The sequence below is a fragment of the Heteronotia binoei genome, chromosome 15, assembly GCF_032191835.1.
Source record: "Heteronotia binoei isolate CCM8104 ecotype False Entrance Well chromosome 15, APGP_CSIRO_Hbin_v1, whole genome shotgun sequence".
Taxonomy (NCBI): domain Eukaryota; kingdom Metazoa; phylum Chordata; class Lepidosauria; order Squamata; family Gekkonidae; genus Heteronotia; species Heteronotia binoei.
In genome coordinates this window covers 8,023,554-8,049,489 of record NC_083237.1, presented here as the reverse complement: position 1 = coordinate 8,049,489, position 25,936 = coordinate 8,023,554, and the positions used below count along the sequence as shown (strand labels likewise).

Below are 25,936 nucleotides of genomic sequence, written 5' to 3'. Positions count from 1 at the left end.
TATCCAAGTCATCAAGAAAACTCAAATATGTGGGTTGTGTGAGGGTATTTAATCTTTCTGGAAGTGCTTTTGTGTGAATCTTAGAAACTTTATTTTATCTTTTAATCTTAAAATGGATAGGCTACAGGTTGATATGTATGTCTTTCTGTTTCTGATTTCACTGACATACTTAAGTGTTTCTTGTATCATTGCAATTCATATTTTCTCATTTCAAGAATGACTGGAGTGATTTTAAATAAAAATCTGAAAAGATAAACATGGGTGATCTTTGGCTGGGACACAAGGTTTTCACTTGACACCTAGAATCAAGAAAACTTCTGTTTTCTCTTCAGTCAGATGGTTGTCAACCTATAGAGACTGAGCACTGAAAAGAACAGCCATCTCAATACAGCCCTGTGAGTTAGTGGTTAATGCATTGCTTAGGCCCAGGCAAAGAGACCTTCTGTTTGCATGTGCTCATTTTACAAGAAATGTTTTCATTATGGGGGAGATTAATATACCTGTTACAGTCTCACCATGCGTACTATGCATAAGCAGTACAAGCCATGGTCTTTGGTTTGAGATACTTCAGCACATTCCTCAGTTTGCCTATTTTATTCTGCTCTCCCATTCATTCAGATGGCCTTGCATCCCACTGCCCTCCATTATACTACTTTTGGCTCCATCTTGATGAAGTTTCTGTTGCTCAATAAAGAAGAAGATATTGGATGTATATCCTGCCCTCCACTCTCAGAGCAGCTCACAATCTCTTTTATCTTCCTTCCCCACAACAAACACTCTGTGATGTAGGTGGGGCTGAGAGAGCTTCTGGAATGGCCTTGGGTCAAGCATAGCTCTCGCAGGCGTTGTCTTTGAAAGGGCAGCTGCTGTGAGAGCTCTCTCAGCCCCACCCACCTCACAGGGTGTCTGTTGTAAGGGAAAAAATAAAGGAGATTGTAAGCCACTCTGTGACTCTGATTCAAAGAGAAGGGCAGGGTAAAAATCTATGCTTCTTCACAGAAGCTGCCCTTTTCAAGGACAACTCTGCAAGAGCTATGGCTGACCCAAAGCCATTCTAGCAGCTGTAAGTGGAGGAATGGGGAATCAAACTCGGTTCTCCCAGATAAGAGTCCGCACACTTACCTACTACACAAAACTGGCCTTTTTACTTCTTATATAATGTAATTGATCGATATGTTGCTTTATGTCCATCAGCTTGACTCACATCTGAAGAGACATATTATTGCTATGCCAACAATCACCGTCTCAAACATGTAACAGTCTAACAAAGCAGGAGTCAATTGGTACCTTTAAGACCAATCAAGTTTTAAAACTTGGTTGGTCTTAAAGGTGTAACTTGAGTCCTGCTTTGTTAGACTGCTTCAGACCAACATGTCTGCCCTCTTGGATCCATGTAACAGTCTAGATAGAGAAGGAATGGGAGAGGCAGGGGATAACTGAGAATTGTAACAAGTGGAAAAGCTGTTCTGAAGCCTCTCCAGCTTCAGAGCCTGGTCACAGAGGACTATGTTTCAGTTCACCAACACCTAAGACCAACAAGATTCCATGGTATAAGCTTTCAAGAGTCAAAGCTACCTTTATCAGATGTCAGACTCTTCCAAGCTGGAAATCTTGTCAGCAAAATTCCCTCTAAGCTGTGGAGTCTTGTGAGCAAAAATTCTACTTCGTGAACTCCTGCCATTGAAGTTGTGAGCTATTGCATAAATTAGTTTGTTCTGAGGCCATCCTTCTCGAGCGAAGACAAAAATGTGTGAGCCAGAGGCCAAAAAACTGAGCTAGATCACACTAACACAGCTTAGAGGGAACACTGTTGGTCTTTAATGCTCTACTGGACTCAGATCTTGTTCTTCTGCTACAGACTAAAGGAGCGACCCAATTGAAACTATGATAATTGAGGGCTAAATCAGAATTAAGAAATGCACGGCTGAGTCACAACTATGCTATTGAGTGATCTCAGTTATCTGCCACTGATATATACATTTACATACATCCAAACTATAGACAACCCATTAGTATTGGTATGTACCACCATGGCTTTGTTGTGAGTATCAATGAGAACAAGATTTCAACTCAAGGGTCAAGATTCCTAAACTGGATGAGGGGTATCAAGCATTTGCCTGTTCATAACATTCATCTAGTATGATGTCTATGTGACAGGAAGGTCATGATACTCTGGACAAAGGTAACAATCTAAGAGAAGTCATCCTTTTCCCCAACAAAAAATGGAGCTGTGCCTCAGGCCCCATTTGCTTCAGAGACTAGTGTTTCCATACAATGTTAATCAGAAATGTACTTTTGCCAGACACTGGAAAATTTTGAATGAAAAGAAAGTAAACATGTTATTGCCAAATTCACTCTGGGTTTCCCCCAGCAAGCCACCAATTTGCACCATTAAGCTGATTCTCCAACTCACAAGGAAATGAGGTTCTGTTTAAAGCCCGCATGCAAGATATGACCATTGGCATCTGCAGACCAGCACCAACCCTTCACTCAAAGTGGAAGCATCTGTTCACATCTGCTTGTGTAAACAGGATACATCTGTTCTCAAAACAACTTGCCAAAATGTCACTTGTGACCTTTGGTTCTTAGCCATATTGCCAGGAGTAGCAAATATCAAGTGAAAACACATGCCACAGATTTCAACCTTGCTGAATTTAAGGTGTAATCCTAAACAGAATTATAGCCCTGTGAATCTATTGAAGCCAAGAAAGGGGTCACTGTTTAGGATTTAACTATTTAATTCAGTTCTGCTCTGGGGGAAAATGCAATAAATACAAGGGTAACTGTTGAGCTTCTTTCTATAAGATGCAACATTTTTCTAACAAACTGGATAGCTGCAGGAATTCAACTGCTGTCCCAAAAGAAGAACAACTGCCTGTGCATGACAGAAAATCCATATTTTTTTAAGGTTTCGTGTACACAGTCACAATTGTACAAGCGTTCACCAGTGTCTCCTGGCTATACTTCTTTCCCTTTAACAGTACTCTATCAAGATTGTAGCCCACCATGGAAAACAGCTTTACTCCACCTAAGACATCAGCCCCGACTCCCCAAAAGCTATCCAATTAGTGGCATGACAGCTTCTATTTAAAGAATAGAGAATGGGAAAATCTCTGATTTTTTTTTTTAATCAGTCATATTTTTGACCCCAGATTCCATCCAAATTCAGGCTGTGTCCAATCATGGTTCTTCAGCAATCCTAAGACGATCTTCCTTTTGCTATTGTGACTGTGAACAGGGTGGGTCAAAGGACAAAGAGAGAGCTTAAGAAGATTGCTATTTAACAGGAGATGTCCGTTATAAATATATGAAAACTCCTCAACTTAAAAATGAAACTTTCCTCGTAAATTTCTAATGAAAAAGATTTATGGATATTGCAATACACTTGATGGGCTTGGCAAGAGTCTTTTGGACTTCGGTTGGTGAGGAAAACACTGCTGAACCTCCAAATTCATTTCTTCAAAGTCCCACCTAGAAATATGAGAGCCCCACGTATCAAGCCTGATTTATAAAAATGTTCATCCTCCATGAAGCTTATATTCCACTGTGACACCCACTGTGAAGGCAGACAGCCAAAGCCATTGTAACATCTGTAACAGAAATCCAAATTCTTCTCTTTCTCTGAATAACTGACATGGGACAGAAATCAGCAGCTCCCATTTATTGCAATAAAGCCTGTTCAGGAGAAAGGCCTCGCAGGACTTAGCCCTGTCGGCCTCCCTCTCTGTTGCCCTGAATGCCACCCATAATTCTGCCATCTTCCTTCATGTCACAGATGCCTCTGAAAAGGCTTTGCATAGTGCCCCTAATACAAGCAACTGTCTCTGCAAAAAGAAATTAAAACAAAAGTAAATAGCATACCTAGGGTTTTTTAGCAGAAACTGGGACTGATTTCCCATTCACCTTGTGCCGCTCTCACGCTCCTCTTCTCAGCGGGGCTTTCGTCCAATTTCACACTATCTGCCCTGGGGCTGCACCTCTAAAAACCAGTTTCTGTTTGCTGCATGAAAAAGACGAAGCTAGTTGCAGCTCCGGGACAAATATTGTGAAATTGCACAAAAGCCCCGCTGAGAAGAGGAGCATGAGAGCAGCGTAAGGTGAGTGGGAAATCGGTCTGGGTATGCACAAGCAAAAGAAAGACCCCCATGTCTGACTGAAGATAAGCTATGGCAGTAGGATTGTCAGCCCCCAGGTCCCAGTGGGGTTTCCCCCATTTTGGGAGGCTTTGACCCACCATCAGCCAGCTGGCCAATGGGGAAACCCCACCCCCAAACAAGGACATTGCTGCATGATGTCCCCAATGCTCAGAAGTTATGTCATTGTGCTGGGGATTGTTTAGGGGGAAACTATGGTTTTGAAGACAAAAATCCCACAGAGTTTTGCCGCAAAACCCCAGCATCACACAAGACACCCTACCCACCCATAGAATGCCCCCTAAATACCCCTGTTGTGATGGTGAGGAGACCTGGCAGCCCTACATGGCAGCCATTTTGTGGCTGGCTCCACCTCTTGCGACAGTCATGTTGTAGCTGCAATTTTCTCTCCGCATCCATCACTCTGCATCAGAATTCCAAAAATACCCATGGGGGCCCCTGATCTAAAGGCTGAACTTAATGAACATTTGACAGGAGTTGGGTTGGAAGTCATATAACATCACCACGTGACACACATGACATCGAAGAACTCGTGTTCCCAAGAACTCCAGAGCCCAAATTCACTTGGGAGTGTGGTGCAGATGGGAGGGACTTTGGCCTTTCCTCCCACACCATATTCTCAAGCTTAAACTGCCATACGAGAGTGTTTGCTGTCCTGTGGCCTCCAGATACACTGAAAGTAGGGATGCCAACCTCCAAGTAGGACCTGAGGATCCCCCAGAATTACAGCTCATCTCTAGGCTACAGAGATCAGTTCCCCTGGAGAAAATGGCTGCTTTGGAGGGTGGACTTTACAGCATTGTACCCCACTGGGGTCCCTGTCCTCCCCAGGCTCTACCCAGTTTTCCCAGGTCCTCTAGGAATTTCCCAACCTGATCTGGCAACTCTAAACCAGATACATGTGGAATTCACTGCCACAGGAGGTGGTGGCGGCCACAAGCATAGCCACCTTCAAGAGGGGTTTAGATAAAAATATGGAGCAGAGATCCATCAGTGGCTATTAGCCACAGTGTGTGTGTATATATAAAAATTTTTGCCACTGTGTGACACAGAGTGTTGGACTGGATGGGCCATTGGCCTGATCCAACATGGCTTCTCTTATGTTCTTATGTTCTAAACCCCATTCCCCACTGGTGCCCAGAGGGACCTGACAATCCTAACTGGCTGCAACATGGTTGTTTCAGTTCAGGAAAACTGTGGGAGAGAAGGCTGAAGCCTCTTCCTATCTCTGAACCAAGCTCAATTATGCCCTGGAAGGCTCGGGAACATTAGTTTCAAGACATCACGTGTGGCTGCATTTTAACAAGTTTAACCAATACACAGATGAATAAAGAAGCCAAACGGTGGGAGTTGGGTCAAATATATCCTTGCCCAATCTGGCAAACCAATACTTGTTGTTCTTGTTCCTGAAACCAAATCTCTGGATTGTGAAATTAAAGGTCAACAAGGCAAGAAAAACAACAGGAGAAAAAGAGGAAGTCCAGTCTGGGGAACAGTTTCGCGTTGGCCACGCAAAGCTCAGCTATAGCCCCTCCAAAACCTCAGTCAAATTATTCAGATCACCAATAAGGGTGCCATGGGAGGTAATTTTATTTTTAAAGCCATTTTTGAAAATGCAATTAGGGGAAAACTCTTGAAGGCCCAATTAGAATAGCCAAAGACTCTGAGTCAGCTGCAGAGGCCAGGTGTCCTCCTCTGGCTGTAGCTTTTGGATCGGTGAGTAAAACGGGGTTTTGTTCTGTATCGCTTGTAATAACAGAGAGAAGGGAAAGGGGCTTCTGGGATGGGACCCTTCTGGGATGGTAACAGATTGAGCTGGGTTCTCATCCTGAATTCAGGCCTTTCAGCAGATGCTGAATCACACGGCAATCTTGCTGCAAGCTCCCTATAGAGAGTCCTGTCTTATAAGAGACTTTGCAGGGCTGGAGAAAGCTCGACTCCCCAACAATTTCCCCAAGAAAAAGTTTCCCTGGTCTCCAATATTTCCCTAGCTGCCCTGCTGCTGGACAGAGTTACTACTAGTCCCCCTGAAGTTCAGCACTCTGGAAGTAACACCAGAGTCAAGCTAAGCTTCAAGGAAGCAAAGAACTCCCCTGTAGCTTCTCCGGCCCCAGTCTAACTTTGCAACTCAACAGAAAGAGGTTCTACGCTTAGCCACTGCAAGCACTGCACAGACTGGGGATACCAGCCGAATCTATCAGAAGTCAGCTAGGAGAGCTCTGTCTCCCAGCTTAACTTGAAGACAGCAGAAGGCCTCAGCAGCAGGGCAGTGAGCCTTGCTGAAATTGCCCTCAGAGAGGCTTTACAGTAGCCTGGAACAACTGGAAGGAGAAACACCTGGTTCTTGTTCACAGCTACCACTCAGCTGGGAAAGATGAAGTCTAGTTGATGGACTGCTAGCTGGGGCATACCCAGTGGTGAGTCTGCAGGGTCTGCGAAACTAATGGTTCACCTGGGAGGTATGGGACTTTTCAAATCAACAGCAGCTTCAGATCAGCTCTAGCTGAAGTAGGAAGAGCGATTAGAGTCCCCCTGAATATCGTTGCTTAGCTGGGGAAAACCAGGACAGCTCCCTTTTCTGCTACAGCTTTGGAGAAATTTCCCAGCCACCAGTTGTGAATACAAATATTCAGTGGCGAAGGAAGCAAGCTATCAAATCCATCATCAGTCTCAGCTCTGGGCAGCTCTCTGCTCAGCTAAGTAGGTTTGTAGTTTCTTCAGATCTTTATAGCTGCAGCCAGGGACAATTCCAGATTTTGGTGGACCCTGGGCAGAGACGAGTGCCCCTCTCCTCCATTTGTCACCAGGCCCACCCCCTGCTCACCTACTTGCATTCTCTTCCCCGCTGCCTAGCTAGCCATCCTTTCTCCCAGTCGCTTGCTTATTTTCCAGTCCTCACATTGCTCATCCACCCTTCCCAACTGTGCTGGATAGTATGTGCAGCTGGGAATCTAGGCTGTGTCTAGACTGTCTGGCACCCTATGCAAAGCTAATTTCTGCCCCCCCCCACCCACACTGAGTCACATGGGGTGCCCAATCTGTTGCTCCCCAGAAGGCTGGCACCCTAGGCAATCACCTAGCGGCAGGGTCATTCTGGCTGTGTCAAGGATCACAACAAGCAGGGAAGCTGAGCAGAGCAGGGGTAGCAGCAGTGGCCCTACCAGAAAACCTGGGTCTCAGCACCTTAGGATATGCTGACACTGCCCCTGACCACAGCGGCAGGGATGTGTAGTTCTTACCTGTGAAAAATCCAAGCAGCAAATCTATAGGAGGGTTGGGAGCAGGAATAGAAGCCACGGTCCTTCTGAAGGTGAATAATTGATTGTTTCCTAGTTGAGCTAGGACTTAGAAAACATGGGCAAGCATTCAGCTTCTGAAAGGCATGGTGTGATCAGTTGGGAGTTCTGGAAGCCTTTCAGGTCATTAGCAATTTTAAATTTATAGCAGTTATACCTGGGCTGCAAAGGGGCAAACCGAGACTCTGGGAACTCTGGTGCTCCCTTGTGAAAGTAGTGGATGGCTACCTGTTGAGCTACACATTTGGGGAATGATAAGGGAAGCATCTGGTCAACCCCTAGTGTTCCAAAGCCAATTGTCCAGCTGGGGAATACTTGAATGGATCCCTGTTCAGCTGCAAGCTTTGAGAGTTATGGAGAGAGAGCTTTCAGTCTCAGTTGGTCAAGCTAAGTGCTATAAAAGCCAGTTAAGCCCCCTGTTTTCCCAGGTCACAGATCAGCAGGGAACTGTGCAAGCATTTCCCAGCAAAGTGACAGCCATCCAAAGAAGTAAGAGGATCTTGGTTGCTTCTCCATAGCCCCGATTCCCAAAGCTGGAGAGAGCTGTGTATTCATCCCAGCTGAATACCAGCTTTCAGACAGAGTCCTTGTGGTTACCTCCAGCGTTTCCAGATCCAGCACAAGCCCCATTTGGGAACCACCCTAGCCAGCCTGGTGCATTCCCTGAGCTTAACATGGAGAACTGTGTATACTGCTGCTGTGTGCTAGGGTCCCGCAAATTAGAGAGGAGGGCTTGATCCATCTCTCAAAGCTGCTGTTGACCTAGGAGTCTTGGATGTCTCCCAGCTGAGTAGCAGCTTGGAGGGGGAGGGCTGTCTTTCCTGAAGCACAGGTTGAGTTGGGTCTATAAAGCTCTTCGAGCAAAATACCTGATTTCAAGAAGACTTCAGGCTCTGTGGTCCCCATATCCTGGCTCCAGTACCTTCCAATAATTCATACTCGAGATCTAAAACCCTTCCTCACTAAGCAAATGCTAACACACTTGTGGCTTCAAAAATGCATAATAAAACACTGGTTTTTTAATTGTCATCTACATCCATGTATTATTGATAATCCTGTTCTGTGTGAAAACAGAACGTTCAGAAGGAGTCAAGGTGAATATACATTGGGGTGGAAGTCTCTTGTTTATTAAAAATTGAGAATGTTGTGTTAAATTGAGAATGTCATGTTCAAGAAGAGTAAACCTGAAAACTCCTTCCTCAGTCAGGGAGAATCTTAGGTGGACAGAGATGAGCAGATCAGGTCAGGGGATAGAATCTGAAGCAAGAACACTTCAGGGAGGATGGACAATCAAAAGGTGCCTTGGTGGGGAGGGTGAGTTAAATGTGAACTCCAAGTGGGGCAATGCACCCACTGATTCCACCCTAATTATATATGCCTCCCAATTCTTTGCAGATTTGGGAAGGCTTGGGGAACAAGTTAGGTCTCCTCATCTAGAAGGCAATACGTTGTTGGTTAAACAACAACCTCAGGGCATGTGGGGAATGCCAGTGAGCTCCACTGATTTAGGAGCAGCTTCAGGAAGGGTTTAGAGAAGGGTGGCCAAGGGTAGCTCTCCAGATGTTTTTTTGCCTACAACTCCCATCAGCCTCAGCCATTGGTCATGCTGGGTGGGGCTGATGGGAGTTGTAGGCAAAAAAATATATGGAGAGCTGCCCTTGGCCACCCCTGGTTTAGAGGGTTTATCTGTCTTCTCTGAGCCTTGTAGAAACCCAGGATTCAGCCAAGAGCATCAGAATTGGATGGAACACCCTTTGAAATGGACAAATTAACCAGAACACTAAGAGACTATGATTTAGAGATATTCAAAAGGGAGTGGAGAAAATTTAAAGGATATATGGAGAAAACTTGGAAAGTAAAGTAACATTGGACAATTTTTTAGTTGTAAGAATATATATATTGAACTTTGAGCAGTTAGAAGTGCCTTTAGTATTGGTTTGAATTTATAACCTCGGGGAAGTCAACATTGGAGGGAGGGGGGATGGAAATGTCATATGGGTTAATGTGAAAAAAAAATTAAGAAATAGTTAAGTTTTGTAACCATATGCTACCAATAAATTGTTTAAACACAAAGAATTGGATGGAACACCCTGACTTCAGCACCTGCCCTGGACACCACCGGGGGGGGGGGGATGCCAAATTGGGAGCCCCTGGAGGGTGGGTGGGGGCAGCAGGGCCTCTCCTCGCCCCTTTCTCCTTCCCGGGTCTGTGCTGAGGATGGAGCAAATGCTGCTGTGCCCCCCTCCTTTCTCCTTCCCAGTTCTGTGCCCATATCCAAGAAGGAGAAAAGGGGTGGGTGCCTGTACCAGGGGAAGACTGGGGGTGGGGGGTGCTTTGCCCATGGGGACAGGGGCACCTTGCCTGGGGTGGCAGGCACACCCCACACACCATTTTTTAGTTTTGCCATCACAAAAAAATAGGTCTATCCGGGCCTGCAGTGTTCAGAAGAGCTCAGCAGAAAAATGCTTAATTCCCCTGAACATTTCTGAAGGTTAGTGCTCATCTGAGAGCCATGAAAACTTTGGCGGGAAGGGAGTAAATGTGACTCACTCCTGCCTCCTACATAGGGACAAACGAATCCCCACTGCTGCTCTCTTCAAGCTTCTCTATGGCCAGCTTCCTCCAGACGACAAACTTCTCCTCAATCCAGCTGAGTATTGGTTCCCAAAGTCTCATGGGAAGGTCTCCTATCTGAAACACTTTCATTGTGGTACAAGACCATATTAGGACATGACCCCAATGACTCCCAATGCCAACATGCCTTTCAGTCTGATGTGACAAGAGGAAGAACCAAAATCTCAGGCAGTCTCACTTTATCAGGCAACAGCAGCCTAATCCATCTAAGAAAAAAACCAGATAGGAATGATGGATAATTATGTTTTCCTTTTACAATCAAGCAACAGGTCACTTTTGTTTAGCTAATCAATCACATAGGAACAATGAACACCTTCTAAATGTTCTCCTTCCTTACGTTTCTTTTTCCTTCTCTCACAGCTCCTCAAAGTGCCCCTTCTCTTTTCCCTCTCATTGTACCCTCTGAGAGCATCCCAAGCAATGGACTCGTCACCGTCGGGTGCTTAGCCAAAGACGTCATGCCCGATGTGGTCAGTTTCACCTGGAACGATCAGAACAATGTCAGCATCGATGCAAATTATGTCAAGCAGCTCCCTTCCGTGTTCAACCCATCTGGAACTTTCACCTCCAGCTCCCAGGTGGCCATCTCTGCCAACGACTGGAGGAATTTTGAGCCATTCTATTGCAAAGCTACTAACAAAGCCGGAACTGGGGTGGTGCGAGTCACTCGCCAAAGTAAGTGAATGTACTTGGTGTCTCTTGTCCAACCAGCAGCATCCTCCCATGAGCAACAACTCTATGAAACAATTTTGTAAAGTAGTGTCCGTTGCCACAACAAAACATTCTGATAAACTAATTTATTATTTTTTACTATTATAGTAAATATATCCCATCACAAAGCATCAAAAGAAAGATTCCTGTCAATCTTTCTCCAGGACAGGTCAGACAAAGCCTCCTAGAAGAACATATGAACATATGAAGCTGCCTTATACTGAATCAGACCCTTGGTCCATCAAAGTCAGTATTGTCTTCTCAGACTGGCAGTGGCTCTCCAGGGTCTCAAGCTGAGGTTTTTCACACCAATTTGCCTGGACCCTTTTTTGGAGATGCCAGGGACTGAACCTGGGACCTTCTGCTTACCAAGCAGATGCTCTACCATTGAGCCACTGCCCCTCCCTAAAACCTAAGAAAATCTAAGGAGTTTGATAGGAAGGCATTCTTGGATAGCTATAAATCCGTCCACATAAATATACCTTCACTTACAACATGCAGATCTGCCTGTAATAAATTTTCCCTTTGTTTTGCTATTTCCCTTCTTCCATAAGCTTCCTGTCTTAAGCCTGAGATGATCATCCGTGCGCCACGCTTAGAAGATTTTGAGAATTCTGACCCAAATGCCACCATTGTCTGCATGGCTGTTAATTTGCAAACTGACAGAGCCACAGTCCAGTGGTTGAAGGATGGACATGCGCTCAACTCTGGCTTCGCCACCACTGGACCAGCTGTAATGGGTCGTGATGGCTACAGAATCATCAGTGAGCTCACAGTGGATAAGAGGGACTGGGTCTCTGACAAGACATTCTCCTGTGAAGTGCACAACAAGAACTTCACAAGCATTAAGAATATCAGCAAGTCCCTTGTCTGTGACACGGGTAAGCTGAAACGTTCCAATCCACCCAATTATATCCAGAGTCCCTGGCAAATCAGTTGAAAGCAGGTTTTCAGTATGAAATATTCAAATGTTTAACCCCTTATATTATAGTAATTGGTGATTAAAATTGATATTTGAGAGACATTGTAGTTTCAAAATGTAATACGCTGTTTTCATTTGAAATAGCATTGCAAAGGGCCTAAGCTACTGTAGGAACATAACGAAAGCTGAAATCTCACTACAAATTGAATGTTGGTTGAATCTAGGATTTGGTCTCACAACAAATGCAGCAGGTACCTAGCTGAAGTTCTGCTAGGGATGACCAAATGTCCCCTGTTCCATTTCTTTGAGGTTTCATGTGTCTCCTGGTGTCTGTGGTTCCACTTTTCCTGATTTCTGGTGCCATGGGGAGAAGTCCTCAAGTAAATTCTAAAAGTAGAATAAGTGCAGCTTGCTAGAGAGTACCTTCCAATTCTTCATGCCCACCCACCAACCCCCCAAGTACAAATGCACATATGTGCACTGCAAAATATACTACAAGACAGGAATACTGCTGTGATTACAAACCAACTGTATTTGATTAATGGGGGCATTCGATTGTTTAGTGGTGTGGGGGAAGAGAAGAAACTAGAAGTTTGAGTGAACTTGGCATGCACAGTACAAGCTATTTAGTTCAAAAATGTCTAAAAGAGGATTCATGATGGATCCACTGCACTTCAGAAACAAGGCAACAATAGATGCATTCCATTTCAGAATCTAGATCATTGGGAATGCCAGTCCAAGAAAAATATTTGAACTATACCTAACCTTAGCAGGTATACATCTGGTCAATGCATGGATACAAGACTACCAAAATGTAATATAGTGGTCTGTCTGCTGGACTACAATCCCCACTCTACAACAGACATTTGCTAATTAACCTTGGGTCAGTCACTCTGTCAGCCTAATCTAGTTTACAAGGTTGTAATAAGAATAAAATGGAGGAGAGAATGTTGTAAGTTGGGCTTTTTTTGGTAGCAGGAAGTCCTTTGCATATTAGGCCACACCCCCTGATATAGCCAATCCTCCTGGAGCTTACAGTAGGCCCTGTACTAAGAGCCCTGTAAGCTCTTGGTGGATTGGCTACATCAGGGGGTGTGGCCTAATATGCAAAGGAGTTCCTCCTACAAAAAAAGTACTGGTTGTAAGCTACTTTGGTCCCCATTGCAAAGGAAAATGGAGTATAAATGAAGTACATTATATAAGAAACTCTATGTATGCTGTCTTGAGGTCCATAGATGAAAGATATTATATGAAATAATCATTCCCACTGAAGGCACACAGTGGGAAAGGCTCTTCCACATCTACTGCAGAATGACCAAATGCTATATTGAGACAATTTTGAGGCAATCTTTCATTTTAAATGGTATCCATCAGCACAATCAGGGCTTTTTTTTTAGGGAAAGCCCAACAGGAACTCATTTGCATATTAGGTCACACACCCTGACCTCACCATTGTTTAACACAGGGCTTTTTCTACATTTGCATATTAGGCCATACCCCCTGATACCAAGCCAGCCAGAACTGCATTCCTGTGCATTCCTGCTCAAAAAAAAGCCCCGAGCACATTCTAGAATGAACATATGAACACATGAAGCTGCCTTATCCTGAATCAGACCTTTGGTCCATCAAAGTCAGTATTGTCTTCTCAGACTGGCAGTGACTCTCCAGGGTCTCAAGCTGAGGTTTTTTCACACCTATTTGCCTGGACCCTTTTTTGGAGATGCCAGGGATTGAACCTGGGACCTTCTGCTTCCCAAGCAGATGCTCTACCACTGAGCCACCGTCCCTCCCCTAATGCTTCTGAGAGACAGTCAAACACTAGATTTACTACTGTGCAGAATGTCTTTTCTTCAATGTTCTGTTCTCTCCTATACTCATATACTCAGAGAAAAAAATTACATTCTTATTTACAGCTAGCATGAATGTTGTTGGATGTCCGATAATTTCGCTATAATGATTGGGAAGTATAAAATGGCAGAAGAAACCAATGTAAATAATTCGTGATAGATTCATATTTTTATTTTATATAAAACAACAAAAAAAACATACTGGATTAAAACAGAGATGTACCAGAAAACATACTGAAAAGACTCGTCTGATCAAAAATCAGGTCAATGAAACATGTACATAATTTGAAGCAGATGCAAGATATGAAGTACAAATGGGTTGTGACATACCTAGGAGACTCATAATTCTGATTTATTGAGAAACTGAATGTTGTTCCCTCTTGGTCGCTTCTCAGGTCCTTGTACTGAACTCAAAGTCCAGGTGAAGACCATCCCACCATCCTTTACTGATATTTACCTAACCAAATCAGCCAAGATAACCTGCAGAATCTCAAACATCCCCTATGATCAGGATCTTAAAGAACTGGAAGTCATCTGGACACGAGAACGTGACAACACACAGCTGGAGACCATAACTGGACTAGCTACAGCACAAGAAGACAATGCATTTATATTTGTAGATGCAACGGCAACTGTGTGCCCAGAAGAATGGGACAGTGGGGACACTTTTAAATGCAAAGTGACTATTCCTTCCCTTCTTCCCACAGCTGAAACAAGAACCCTGCAGAAGCTTAAAGGTAGGTCCCTCTTTGACATCACTAAAAAAACCCCAATGAACCCCACAGGGTATTAGCTTTGTCAGGCCTCTGGCACATTCTGGAGTTGGCAGAATGCTATCAAAATGCCCAAGGAATAGTAATTCGTTTACTTTCCTTTAAAGTATGCCTACACTCGAATGCTTTCAAGACAGCTCACAACAACTTCAGACAGTGAGAACTGAAATAATACATGCAGCATCATGAAAAATAAAACTCAACCAACTAAGCACCGCTGAGTAGAACAGAACAAAGTAGTCATCAAATGCTTGTAAACAATAACATCATTTTAATTTGGCACCTAAAAGAAAACAGATTAGGTGCCCTTTGGGCTTCAGTGAGGAGAAGATAGATAGATCATAGATAGATGGATGGATGGATGGATGGATGGATGGATGGATGGATGGATGGATGGATGGAGGGGGGCGGTAGATAGAACACAAGATCACAAGATGTAATAGTCACAACATACACCACTTTCGTCAAGCCACAACTGTAGTAGAATGTGATGTTCTGGAGGCCTCACTTCAAAAGGATGTGGTCAAAATGGAGCAGGGGCAGAAGACAGCAACGAGGATGATGAGGGACCTGGAGACCAAGCCCGAAGAGGAAAGGCTGAAGAAGTTGAGAATGTTTAGTGTGCAGAAGAAGAGGCCACGGGGACACATGATTGCTTTCTTTAAGTATTTGAAAGGCTGTCCCTTAGAGAAGGGCAGGGAGTTGTACTGTAGGCAGCAGAGGAAGGGACTTACAGAATGGGTTTAAAATTGCAGGTGAAAGGATACCAGCTGGATACTGAAGGGAGGGGGGTTAACAATAAGGAATAGATCAGCAGTGGATTCAGATGCCTGGGAATGTGGTGAGTTCCTCCTCGCTGGCATTCATCAAGAAGCAGCTGGACAAACACTTTAGGCTGATTCTGCATTGAGGGGGGTTTTCTCCAGAGTAGCAAGAATGGTTGTGAAACACCCATTAAATCATTATTAATTTATTTTATTGTAAAACTACATCTGCACGCTAATCCAGGGGTATCAAACATGCAGACTAGGGGCTGAATCAGGCCCCCGGAGGGCTCCTATCAGGCCCCAGAGCAACTGACTGTCATCTGCTTCCTTCTCCCTGCCTCTTGCTTTCTTCTGCATCACAGTCTGCTTTGCCAGGCTTGATCAATCGCACAGGAGCTACAGAGCAAAGCCTCTATTTTATCCATTGGCTGAGGCTCCTCCCTTGAGGAGGAAGGGGGGAGGAATAACTTGCTTTTCAAGGCTCTCTCAATCACACAGCAGAGCTACTGAGCCAAGCCTCTCTTCCTTCTATTGGCTGAGGCTCCTCCCCCTGCTGGTCGCGTGGGTAAGGAAGGAAAGAGCCAGCGCTTCCTTTGCCTAATTCCCTGGATCACACAGGAGAGATGCAAAGAAACCACCTTTAAGATCAACAAATGCTAATGTTTTAAGCATATTTTATTTTAAGTTTTTTTAATCTTTAATTGTGTTGTGTGCTTTATGAAGCTTATATCTCTGCTACCTGGCATTACATTTTATGACATACATGGCCCGGCCTGACAAGGTCTCATTTATGTCAGATCTGGTCCTCATGAGTTTGACACCCCTGCTCTAATCCATTCAGCTCACTAACCCTTTCTTTTCACCATTCAGGTAGTACTTACCAGGCTCCTGCTGTCTATGTCCTCCCCCCACCCTCAGAACAACTGGATTTGCAGGAAACGGCTACCATCACTTGCCTGATTAAAGGTTTCTACCCCAACGACTTCTTTGTGAAATGGCTCCGGAACGATGAACCCATGGGAGATTCAGAATACTTCATCAGCAAACCCATACAGGAATCCAAGACCCCCGAGCGGTACTTCACCTCCAGCATGTTGAACGTCAATGAGCAAGATTGGAGTTATGGAGCCAGATACACCTGCGTGGTAGGACATGAGGCACTTCCCCTCCAGACAACCCAGAAGACTGTCGACAAGAACACGGGTAAACCCACCCTTGTCAACGTCTCCCTAGTGTTGTCTGAAACTACAAAAACTTGCTACTAGACATTGTTGTCCCTCTATTTCCACCGGCATCCTTCTCTTGTTGTGTCTCTTCTTGTTTCTTTATTGGCTCTTTAATGGAACGGATGGGTGATGTTGAATATCTAAAATGTCACCTCTCTGAGGCCGAATAACAGTTTGCAATAAACCATATTTTTCACACCAACAGAAGACTGTCTAGCCTGCTGTAAGGTTTAATATTATCTTTCAGCTGCGGAGGTATGCAAGGAGATATGCAGCTGCACTGGAATTCAGAGGGAAATAACACTCCTTTGCTGACATCAAATTCTTAACTAATCCTGGATTTTCAAAGGACGCTAAAAACATTCTTTTCTTTCTATCTCCCATTAAGGCATGCATACACCACATTCTCAAACCATGTGCTTACACATTACCATCCAAAAATACTTTTTTTAAAGATCCCCCAAGAACAACTTTTAAAAAGGTAAAGGTAGTCCCCTGTGCAAGCACCAGTCGTTTTCAACTTTGGGGTGATGTTGCTTTCACAACGTTTTCACGGCAGACTTTTTATGGGGTGGTTTGCCAATGCCTTCTCCAGTCATCTACACTTTCCCCCCAGCAAGCTGGGTACTCATTTTACCAACCTTGGAAGGATGGAAGGTTGAGTCAACCTGGAGCTGGCTACCTGAACCAGCTTCTGCTGGGACCAAACTCAGGTCGTGAGCAGAGGGCTCCGACTGCAATACTGCAGCTTTACCACTCCGCACCACGGGGCTCTTAGGAACAACATTAACAAGTAGCAAAAATATGGCTCAATAAATAACTGAATCCGGCCCCCCTGGGGAAGGGCTGTGGCTCAGGAGCTGAGCATCTGCTTAGCACGAAGAAGGGCCCAGTTCAATCCCTTGCATTTGCAGCTAAAACCATCAGGTGTGAAAGGTGATGTGAAAGGCCTCCACCTGAGACCCTGGAAAGCTGCTGTCAGTAAAAATAGGAAAGACTAACCTTGATGGACCAAGGGTCTATTTCAGTATAAGGCAGCTTCATATGTTCATATGTGATAAAAGATCTTAAAATGCAAGCAGCATACCTCAACACCACGCAACAGCAAAAAGCCAGCATAACTAAATTCTCAAAAGGCGGGGCACACTGAGCAGGGCCAGGGGAAATGATCTCAGCTGCTAGACATGTTTGCAGGTGCTCCGTGATAGTCCGTCACAACAGTGTACATGTTTACACTGCAGCTTTTGACCTTCTACTCCCATCTAATCTTCAACTGCTTCTTCCTTGTCCTTGGTCTTGTGCGCTCTCCTCTGCCACTTCTCCCACTGCATCACATTCCACATACACATCATTACAGTTATTGTTCTAAATGGTACCATATCTACTGCTGGGATGAAACTGTTTTCTACTATTCCCTCCCTTGGATTTTCGGGCCCCAGCAATTTGGAATAATTTTCAACCATCTTAGAGGAGTTGCATGTCAAACTCCCTTACAGCATCCTAAGAAACCAGTCTGAAGATGCAGGGGCATCCTGAAAGGCCCCTCTGTACTACCTATTTAAAAGTTTATATTAAAAAGGAGATGTCTCAGTCATTTGGTCTGAGTACAGAACTATGTGTGCCAACACTAGGTCCTCTGTACATAAAGTTTTCATTAAGAGGTCATCCCCGAGAACCAGAAACACAGAGATATTATGACTCAGTGTCTAGAGAAAGCAAGTTCTTTTCAAATCCACACACCATCCCATAAATAAATATTTATAGCTATAAAGTTCACACATGACAACACTGTTCCTCAGATCAGATACACCCCGCAACAGGTAATAATATATTTTACCCTTATTATTATTTACTAACATGGCTTTTTTTTGTAGCAGGAACTCCAGTTTGGTGTAGTGGTTAAGTGTGCGGACTCTTATCTGGGAGTTGTCCTTGAAAGGGCAACTGCTGTGAGAGCCCTCTCAGCCCCACCTACCTCAGGGGAGAAGATATAGGAGACTGTAAGCCACTCTGAGTCTCTGATTCAGAGAGAAGGGTGGGGTATAAATCTGCAGTCTTCTTTGCATATTAGGATACACCCCCCTGAGGTAGCCAATCTTCCAGGACCTTACAGTAGGCCCTGTAAGAAGAGCCCTATAAGCTCTTAAAGGATTGGCTACATCAGGGGCTGTAGCCTGATATGCAAATTAGTTCCTGCTACAGAAAAAAAAACCCTGTTTACTAGTAAAAGGAAGAAGCTATCAACAAAATATGCATGCTCATAAACAATCACAGTACAGGTTGGTCTTGACAAAATTGCTCTTCCATGAGTACCAACAACTTCCATTTTCTTACAGAAACAGACAGGCATTTATCAAGTAACAGCTGATTAATATTATAATCATTATGATACCATCATATTTGTCTTCCGTGCAACGCTCAATGTTTGTAGTTGGCTTTGTAGACACTCAGGACTAGAAAAATTCTCCACACATACTTTCTAACTTAGATCTAGCATTAAAGAGATCCAGAAATCACATATTCTTTGCAATGAGGACAGAAGACAGAAGTGAATAAAATGAAGGATCATCTCATCCACTACTAGAAACTGAAAACATGCTTGTTGCATTCTGATCATTTAGCTTTAAAACGGTGGTTATTGCTGCACTCCAAAATCATAACATTTTCCTTTAAAGCCCCACCCCAATTTAGGAATTTCTGTGTTTATTATAGTTCCACCACCAATACCCATACCATTCCTGCTCTAGATGGCTACTAAAGAAGCATGACACACAGGTAATGGTGGTGGAAACTGCCATCAAGTTATTGCCAACTTATGGCAACCCCTCATGAGATATTCAAGGCAAGAAACAAACAGTGGCAGTTTGCCATTGCCCATATCTCCATAGCAACCCTGGACTTTCATCGTAGTCTCTCATCCAAGGACAAACCAGGACTGCTTCTCTTCTGAGGTCTGAGAAGATCAATCTAGCCTAGCCCACCCAGGTCAGGGTCAGAAAGGTAATATTTGTTTATTTCCAAAACTTATATCCCACCATTCTGCTCTTACAAGGGCCACCAACATGGCTAACAATTTAAAACATGCATGATAAAATCATATTTCAAAACCATCATAATCACCTCCTCAACATGCATCATTAAAATTAAAAGCAGAGTTAAAAATGCACACAAAGACATAAAAACAGCAATTAAAACATTGGCCAGGAAGGAAGAATCATTAAGGAAATGCCAAATGAAGCAAAACAGTCTTCATCTGCTGGCAGGAAACAGTCACAGAAGGGGACAGATGAATCTCCCTGTGGAGGAAGTTCCAGAGTTTTGGTGCCATGACCAAGAAGGCCATCTCCTGGGATGCCTAAGTTCAGAAGGCTGAGATGCCCACAGCCAGGCCCCCAAAGATGACCATAGAGGTTGGGTGGGTTCATTAGGAAGGAGATGGTCCTTCAGATATGGTCCCTCCCAGACCATATGGGGTTTAATAGACAATTAAAAATTTAAAAGACAATAAATAAACAGCCAGCCATCTTTTCTTCCCAAAAAATAATATCCTCCTTATTCAATCCAATGCAAAATGTGCAACAAAAAATAATTTCTTGGTATTTCTAATAGCAGATGGACAACACAGGAGACCCTCAACAGCTCCTTCAGGAGAACATAACACTGGAGCCTCCACCTTAAAAGAGTGGGCCCATGATGTCACCAGACAGATTAAGGAAGGGCTCAGCCAGGAGGAAGGCTTGGAGAGGGGGGTGTTTCTGGGGTGTTGTATACATTCCTAACATGTTTATACATGTATATCTACAATAAATACATAGGATACACAGTTCTCAGGCATATATTCAACTAGATTGTTGTGTCTGAAAGCCACCAGCCACCTTCTGAATACTAGGGTTCATTCCCACTTGCTGTGTACCACTTTTCTAAGGGTCTGTGGGACAAATCTGGGTTCTGAGGTTTTATCCTAACTTGATATGGGAGGGATAGTGACTCAGTGGTAGAGCACCTGCTTGATAAGCAGAAGGTCCCAGATTCAATCCCCAGAATCTCCAACTAAAAAGGGTCCAGGCAAATAGGTGTGAAAAACCTCAGCTTGAGACACTGGAGAGCTGCTGCCAGTCTGAGTAGACAATACTGATTTTGACAGACCAAGGGTCTGATTCAGTATAAGGCAGCTTCATATGTTCATATGATATCACAAGCCATTGCAGAGAATCAGCTGCATAAAAAACAAAGATCCTGAAAACCATAAACTACACACACCCAGAGATGTTTTGTACACCTTTTGTACACTGAGGAAAAATAATGTTCACTTGCTCAGACTATGAAGACAAAAAGATATGTACAGAAATCTGCATCCTCTGTTCTCTTTGGCCATCAAATTGCCCATCATTCCTATGGAAAGGGCTAGTTGTTCATAGAATCACAGAAAAAAAAAAGATGGAAGAAATTCTGAAATGCTGCCACTTTTAAAAGAATGATCCTAAAAAGGTCTACTGAAAATCCTGCATAAGTCTACTCAATCGGTCTTATTCCCAGGAGAGTGTTTTTAGGACTGCATTAAAACTCTCTACTATAATCCTGAATATCCTGTTCCAAAAACATTTCTGAAAGATGCTTCTCCAGGAATTTCTGGTCTTGGTCATAGGGTGGTAGCCATAAAAGAAAAGGTCCAGGAAAAAAATATTTGTTTATTCATTTTCTTGGATTTATATCCCGCCCTCCCCACCGAAGCAGGCTCAGGGCAGCTCACAACACATAATTTACAATAAAAACATTTACATTAAAAACATTAAACAGTTTAAAATAATTGGTGCTAATTCTGATACAGAATTAAGATGGCATTTAAGGATCTTAGCATCCATTAGGTCTAGCATCTTAGTGGTGGATGAATGTGGTCGTCTAGGAGTCAATTCCTAAACCACCATGTCATGGCTCACTTACAGACTTCTTTCCTTCCACATTCAGCACCATTCTCCATTTTTTCCTACTGAAAGCAGATATGGAAGGCAGAATAATATACTGAATTCAATCTCTACATACGTTCTACCTAACACAACCCATCTGTTCACCCAATTCTCTCGCTCGCTCACTCACTCCACACGTAAATTCATACATGATATGCCAGTGTGTTGAAGACAATAGAGAATGGACTATAAGTATCCACAAGAGGATAAATATCCACATTATGCAACATTAAATTTTTCCAGAAAATTCCAGCTGAAAGTCATAGATGCCAGAGTGGAGTCAATGTTAGAGTATCAGACTAGGCGCTTAGAGGCCCACTTTTAAATCCTTACTATGCCATAGAAGCCTGATGGGTAACTTTGGGCTAGTCCCACACTCCATCATGAGCTCAACTCATGGGTTGCTTACCAATCAGATATGTGCCAATTCACCATCACAATAGCCAAACAAAAGCTATGGGTACTGGTCCATTCACAGTTTTAGCATTTTGCTTCTCCGTGCAGCATCTTTCTCCTTGTTGCTTCAATTCCCTGGAATATATTGAAATTTTCAATAAATCCCCTTAGCAGTGTTGCAGACTTCTTACCAACAAGCCAAGAAACGATTTGTTGCTTGGTCAGAAATAACTGTAAGTCCATCTGTCTTAGGTGAGCATTTTTTTTTCCACTCTTCCCTCTTCAAGACAGAGAAATGCCACCCTTTGCAACCGTCCTGAGACTTCAGAAATTCACCTCTTCCGATTTGCCTTAATGAATCCTTAATTGTGCTTATCGCATGGTATCCTCAATAGCTGGCTTCCATCCATCAAAAAAATAATTCTGTTGCCTATCAAAGTACATCTTTTCTATTCCCGACTCTTTCCTTGCTTTGGAAGCTGCCATGTTACCTTCTGTTGTTTTCTTTGTCAGACGACACTGAGACCTTTCCTTCTCTTTCTAAAGAAACTGATTTCCATTTATTGTCTAAAGCTTACCTTGATGGGACTGTGGACGTCACAGATGATGAAGGACTCCTAAACATCTCATCAATCCTTTCCACCTTCATCATCCTCTTCCTCGTGAGCCTTTTCTACAGCGCCACTGTGACTGTCATCAAGGTAAAATGAATGGGATATGAAAAAAGGAATTTGAAAGTATGTTACTATACACTACACATTGTGGTCCAATAGCCGCACATTTTCAAAAGGGAGGGGAATGGAGCCAGAGGAGAGCAAAGTTGTCTTTGGTGCCAGTGATCATTATAAGTTAGGCCAGACCAAGGTTGGATAATATGTTAAGAAGTTCAACCTTTCTATTAGAGAACACAGTGTCAACTAGGGAGATGTATATTGCAAAGATGCATGTCTAGACCATCAATTGTGAATAATGTAGATGGGCCTAAATTAGTCCATTCAACATAGAATTTGCCAGCACTGAAACTATTCTCTCATCAATACATTCCTCATGCCATTAGAACACATCACAAAATTGTGATTGTGAACTGGATGACAAAGATAGATCCAGGTGGATAGCCATGTTGGTCTAATGCAATAGCATAAAGAGTCCAGTGGCACCTTAAAGACCAACAAAGTTTATGAACTTTTGTGTATGCACACTCCTTCAGATAAAATTCTTCAGATAAAACTTTTTTGGGCTTAAAGATGCCACTGAACTCTAACCTTATTCCGTTAGACGACAGTGAGTTTACAAAAGAATTTCTCTAACACTTTCCTTAGCCTAGAGCAATACTAATTAGTCTCTTTTCCCAATTCTAGGTGAAATAACAATGCCACCAATCTATGGACAAAAGACTAAAGAAACCAGACTCCATGCTGTTTTAATGAAGGACAACCTCTCCATTCTCTTCAATGAGATGACTGACTGGATGAATTGTGTTATTGTATTCACTTGCTTTATATCATGGTCTTGAGAATCCATTCATGTTGAAGTAGATTACAGCAAACTGTTTACATTTTAAATCCAACCAATTTATATGGTGCAATTTTGCTTCAGTTATGTTGATTAGTATTTCTTTGTCTCTATGGTGCTCATATTTTATTCTAGTTCTTGTTGTGTACCTGGTTTAAAGCCAAAAGGAGGAAATTTCATAGGGTTTTTTTAATTCTGGGGAAAATAGGAGTCATTGCACACAGGATTTGGAGGACTGGTCATTTCTTACTGTGATTAAATGTACAATATTATATTCTTGATGTACAATATTATATCCTTAATTAATACATTACTTTCTCTGTGAATTCTTACTTATTTATGTACAAAAAGTTATACCCTGCCTTTCTGCCCTAATCCAGAATACCAAGGGAGCTAACAGATTAAATACATAATAAAAAAAACCACATCTCAAAAGCCATTAAAACCAAACCCGAACATATAATCAAAACAGTTAATACCTATCTAAATACACATATAGTTCAATGAAATACACATACATATGACGGGAAAGAAGGGTCACTGAGGGAATGGCAGATGAAACAAAAAAAGTCTTAGAAACATAGAAGGGATCCCAAGTGTCATCCAGTCCAATCGCCAGATTGGCCAATCGAGCCTAGAGGAAAATCCCTTCATGACCCCAAAGTGACAATCAGCATTACCCTGAACATGTAAGAAAGGGCTGTCAGAGCCAAGCACTGGCTCTTCCCTTCCAGCCCACTCACCCTCTCATGTTCCGCCTAAATTCACAGAATCTGCATTGCTGTCACCTACCATTATGGAAGAAGTCAACATATGGGGACAAATGAGTCACCATGGGAGAGAGTTCCAGAGTTTTGGTTACATAATAAAAGGACATTGTTTCTAAGGGGTTGTGTGTGTGTGTGTGTGTGTGTGTGTGTGTGTGTGTGTGTGTGCGTGTGTGTTTGGTATATGTATGAGAGAGTGACAGAGAGAGGGAGACTGAAATTCATTGATTTATATTTTAGCCATTCCATGTGAAAGGATAGGATACATGTAAATCCCATCTTTCCACAGAGACAATGAATACATTCACAAATAAACCCCAGATTTCCATAACTGAAGGGCAATGTGTATGATTTAATTATGAAAAACTGGTAATTACTTCTTACATCTGACAGTTGAAATTGTTGTAAGGTTGGGAATTCCATGGAATCATTTATCTGTAAAACCCAGACACACAATTGCTCATTGTGGATTATGGCCATCCCATGGGAGACAACGCAAGGAAGGGAGATTTCAACTTCCCCTCATGCTATTTTCCCCAACTGAACTAATACAGGTACCTAAATTTGCTGTGCTTGGACAAATAGCATTCTATATGGCCATTTCAATTTATTTATATGTTTATTTATACTTTTTGATTTAATATAAACAATAAAAGGACAGAGAAACCTATACCTACTGTAAATAACCATCTCACACTCTTACCCTTCCACCTCACTGTGTTGCTTGTTCACATCACTAATCTACAAAATTGTTGTAATAGCAGCATAAACATTTTTTGCTTATATTTGGTTCTTCCCATGGGAGTCCATCATTATCATCATTTAACATACGGTAGAGTTACACACAGGCAGTATGTAACAATATAAAAATATAAAATACCAATGGGTATACAGACCAACTGGGCAATCCCCTTAAATACTACTACGTAGATTTTTCCAGTCCATTCAGTCACAGCTGGAGAGAGTTCAACGAGCTTTGTCACATCTTCCTGGAAAGCACAACACTCAAATCCCTAAAACAGATGAAAAACCGTTTGGTGGGCTGCACCACAATTGCATTCAGGTCCTGGTAATTTGCCCCATTTAAACAATAGGTGTGCATAACTACCAAAGTTTGTTCACATTCTATTAGCCATCTGAGGCTAATATTCTATTCTATTAGCCATCTCTCCTCAGTGTTTATCAGGTTAGGGGAATCAGGTGGAACTGATAGCATCCATGTTTGCAAACATTCATGTCCTAGATTGAAACTTCGTGATTGCAGGATATGTACAGATCTTATTGCTGGGTGTCAGGATCTGAGTCTGGATAGGTCCACATCAGCCATGTCTTTGTGGATGTTTTCAGTGATCTTTCTGTATTCACAAAGAAGAGCATCTTGTCTCCAGAGATGCAGAACAGCAATGTGGCATAACATGGGTAGCCAACAGGTCAGAGCGGGTTTAATACATCTGCTGATGGTTCTCATAGTGTTCAGTTGGACATCATGTTTGTGGACATGGGGGCTGTTGAGTCACACTGAAGCACCATATTCTGCAGTACTATACACCAACCCCAAAGCTGAGTACCTAAGCATTGTAGCAGATGCACCCCAAGTTGTACCACATACATTTTGGAGCACGCTGTTTTGCATGCACATTTTCGATGCTACATTGGTAAGATGGTGTTTATAGCTCAAGGTCCTGTCCAGGATAATGCCAAGGTAATTAGGTGTATGGTTGCCGCAAAGAAGTTTACAGAGGACAAAAGTCACAGTACAATATCAAACATAACTGCAGACCCTTCGTTGCCTTCTTCTATGATTTCTTTGTTCAGTGACTTAGTTGATTAATAAGAGTTATTAGGATCAGGACTGTGATCATGGAGAAAGGAACAGCAACTAAAGCTAAATAGTTCTTGATAGGAGAGAAAGTTTATCATCTTGGGAAAACATCCATCTTGGTCCTTGCTTAGACACTGATCTTCTG

At 42.9% G+C, this 25,936-nt stretch overlaps 1 protein-coding gene across 1 annotated transcript in view; it reads left to right on the top strand.

Annotated features, from left to right (window-relative positions):
• LOC132584623 (uncharacterized) overlaps positions 1–16,470 on the top strand; it is a 37,899-nt gene extending 21,429 nt beyond the window's left edge. The window contains exons 10-14 of the mRNA XM_060256525.1: positions 7,879–7,939; positions 10,445–10,759; positions 11,350–11,676; positions 13,960–14,305; positions 15,979–16,470. Coding sequence (XP_060112508.1) covers positions 7,879–7,939; positions 10,445–10,759; positions 11,350–11,676; positions 13,960–14,305; positions 15,979–16,369 — 1,440 coding nt within the window. The 3' untranslated portion in view covers positions 16,370–16,470. The remainder of the gene's footprint in view (positions 1–7,878; positions 7,940–10,444; positions 10,760–11,349; positions 11,677–13,959; positions 14,306–15,978) is intronic.
• The last annotated feature ends 9,466 nt before the right edge of the window (positions 16,471–25,936 follow it).